This window comes from Bactrocera tryoni, chromosome 1 (genome assembly GCF_016617805.1).
Source record: "Bactrocera tryoni isolate S06 chromosome 1, CSIRO_BtryS06_freeze2, whole genome shotgun sequence".
Taxonomy (NCBI): Eukaryota; Metazoa; Arthropoda; class Insecta; order Diptera; family Tephritidae; genus Bactrocera; species Bactrocera tryoni.
This window is the reverse complement of record NC_052499.1, coordinates 89593136-89595996: the sequence shown is the minus strand read 5'-3', so window position 1 is coordinate 89595996 and position 2861 is coordinate 89593136. Positions and strand designations below refer to the sequence as shown.

General features: G+C 51.5%; 1 protein-coding gene across 1 annotated transcript; it reads left to right on the top strand.

Annotated features, from left to right (window-relative positions):
* Positions 1-314: 314 nt before the first annotated feature.
* LOC120780195 lies at positions 315-2128 on the top strand. Its single transcript, XM_040112477.1, has 2 exons — positions 315-970; positions 1834-2128. The coding sequence occupies exons 1-2, from the start codon at positions 315-317 to the stop codon at positions 2126-2128; spliced, it is 951 nt and encodes a 316-aa protein (XP_039968411.1).
* The last annotated feature ends 733 nt before the right edge of the window (positions 2129-2861 follow it).

Sequence of the window (2861 nt, the reverse complement as noted above, 5' to 3'; positions counted from 1 at the left end):
CATACAAACGTTACATACATACATACATATGTACATATATAAAAATGAATGTTTGTTAGTAACACTAAGAAGACTGTGGAACCCCCGGATGCAGCAGCAATGCAGGTCGACGAGGTGGCGTCCCAGCATAGTGAAAGCCGGACTGGACAGGCAATGCCAGCGGCGTCCATCGACGTCCCGGATGCTAGTTCCTGCGGTCAGGGAGCAGAGCTACCCTCCACGCAGGAACTCCTTGAAGGGTTAGGAGACCCACCGGACGGCAGCGTGATTGACGGCGGGGAAGAGGTTATACCCTTCCTCGAACCAATATTATAATGGCCGTCAACACGGAAATTGCCCAGGTGAACCTGCACCACGCGGCGGCAGCCTCGGCTGTCATAGCGAACAGGTTCACAGTGGAGAAGCTGGGCATACTGCTGATCCAAGAGCCTTGGGTCCATAGAGGAGAGGTTAAAGGCCTCAAAACGGAGTCAAATAAGGTAATCTGGGATCTCTCTAGCGATAGACCCAGAACATGCATAGTTGTCAGGAATAACATTGAAGTCTTTTGTATTTCAGAGTTCCTGACGCAGGATCTGGTGGCGGTGCAAGCCAGGGACTTCGAAGGCAAGGACTTCGTCCTGGCTTCAGCCTACTTCCCAGGGGAGGTACCCACGGCACCCCCGGAGATGGTGGAAAGGCTGGTGGAGCATTGCAGAAGACACAGGCTTCCCCTAATAATTGGGTGCGATGCAAACGCCCACCATGTGGAATGGGGCAGTACGAACTGCAACTCAAGAGGTGAGTCCCTTTTAGAATTTATAATAGGAAGCAACTTAGTTATAGAGAATGTGGGGTGTGAACCCACTTTCATTACTATAAACAGGAGGGAGGTACTGGACCTCACCTTGAGCAATGAGCCTGCAAATGGGTTGGTCTCGCAATGGAGGGTCTCTACGGAGCCCTCCATGTCAGACCACAGAATTTTAAGGTTCACGCTAAGGGTAGAGGTCAGAAAACTTCCCCCCAGACGCAACCCTCGGAAGGCGAACTGGGATGCCTTCAGGGATATACTAAGTGTGGAATTGAGCAGGGGGGGGCAGACTGATAGCAGCGTGTCAGGCCCAGGCTTAGAGATTAGGCTATCTAAGCTAAACGAGTCTGTCATTAACGCTTATCATGGCAGCTGCCCCCTTAAAGTGACCACTGACAGGCGAAATAGTCCCTGGTGGGTCAAGGGAACCATCAGACCTCCGGAAAAAAGTACGCAGCCTATTCAACAAAGCGAAACGTACGGGGTTCAGGGAAGAATATAGGAGCCATCTCACATTATACAATAAGGAGATTAGGTCTGCAAAGCAGGCTAGCTTCAGGAGTTTCTGCGAGAACGTTAGCTCAACGCCGGAGGCGCCCGGCTGCACAAAGCTCTGGCCAGAGGCACAAACGACGCCAGTAGTTGCAATAAAAAAGAGGAGATGGGACATTCACGACAAGCGCAGAGGACAGAAGCGAACGGAGCTTCTGCGGGCGCACTTCCCGGAGACGGTTCAGGTGGACCAGTGTCTACCTAAGCTGATCGAACACAGGCCATCCCGCGAGATTGGAGTATCGCAAAACAGCTTTTTACGGCGGACTCGATCCGGTGGGCAATGGCCTCTTTGAGAGATTCAAGTCTCCGGGAGTGGATGGTATTTTTCCAGCGCCTGTTGCAACAGGGGGAGCAGTATTTACTAGCCCCAACTGATTCGGCTGCCAGGGAAGCCTCGCAATGTCGCATCCCTGAAGTATGGAGGACATCAGGTGATCTTCGGCACTAGGTGATGGGAAGGACTACTCATTGGCGAAATCCTTCAGGCCAATCAGTCTAACGTCCTTCCTACTAAAAACCATGGAGAAGATCATGGACCATGAAATAAGGTCGACAGTGCTAAAGAGAGCACCACTGCATGGGCTCAGCATGCCTGAGCGTAGATCCACCACTGCTCTGTACCAGATGACCTCTGAAATAGAGAGTTCACTGGAGCATGGTGAGGTGATGCTTTGCGCGTTCTTGGATATCGAAGGTGCCTTTGACAACACGTCTCATAAAAGTGTAGCCAAGGCACTGGAGAAAAAGGAATGTGGCAGCACCGGTGCGCAGATGGATTGAAGCTGTATTGCGTACCAGAGTTGCTGAGACCACAGTAGGTGATAAGAGGATTCGTCTTGGCACAACAAGAGGCTGCCCACAGGGAGGTGTGTTATCACCCCTGCTATGGAGTCTGGTCGTAGACGACCTATTAGTACTGCTAACTAACAATGGGGATCCGCTGCCAAGGGTATGCGGACGACATTGTAATTATAGCAAGAGGCAACATACGAGGACACTCTCTGTGACCTAATACAAAGAGGTTTAAACCTGGCGAAGATGTGGTGTAAGGAGGTTGAATTAAACATCAATCCCTCCAAGACGACCGTAGTCCCGTTTACGAGACGTAGGTCCTTACCCGGTCTCAGGAATCTCACACTTGGGGGCATGGAGATAGGAATGACCAGCAGTGTCAAATACCTAGGTTTGATGCTAGACTCTACCTTGCGGTGGAAGCAGCATGTGAACTGACCCTGGTCAAGGCAACAAAAGCTTTAATGGTGTGCAACCGGCTGGCGGAAAGTCCTGGGGCTGCAAGCCAAGGATCCTAAGATGGTTGTACACCATGATAGTGCGACCAATAATCACTTACGGGGCGGTGGCCTGGGCCTCAATAGCGTCGCAAACTTCGGTTATGATCAAGCTATCGAAGCTGCAGCGGCTAGCCTGTGTCTGCATGACGGGCGCAATGCGCACTTGTCCAACGGCAGCACTGGAGGTTCTGATGGAGCTTACTCCGCTTCATTTGGTTATT

What these genes read in the sequence shown, in the direction of transcription:
- LOC120780195 (XM_040112477.1), top strand. Translation starts at nt 315, where the DNA reads ATGGCCGTCAACACGGAAATTGCCCAGGTGAACCTGCACCACGCGGCG. An exon ending in TCAGACCACAGAATTTTAAG is followed by an intron (nt 971 to 1,833) that starts GTTCACGCTAAG and finishes GAAATCCTTCAG; the next exon opens with GCCAATCAGTCTAACGTCCT.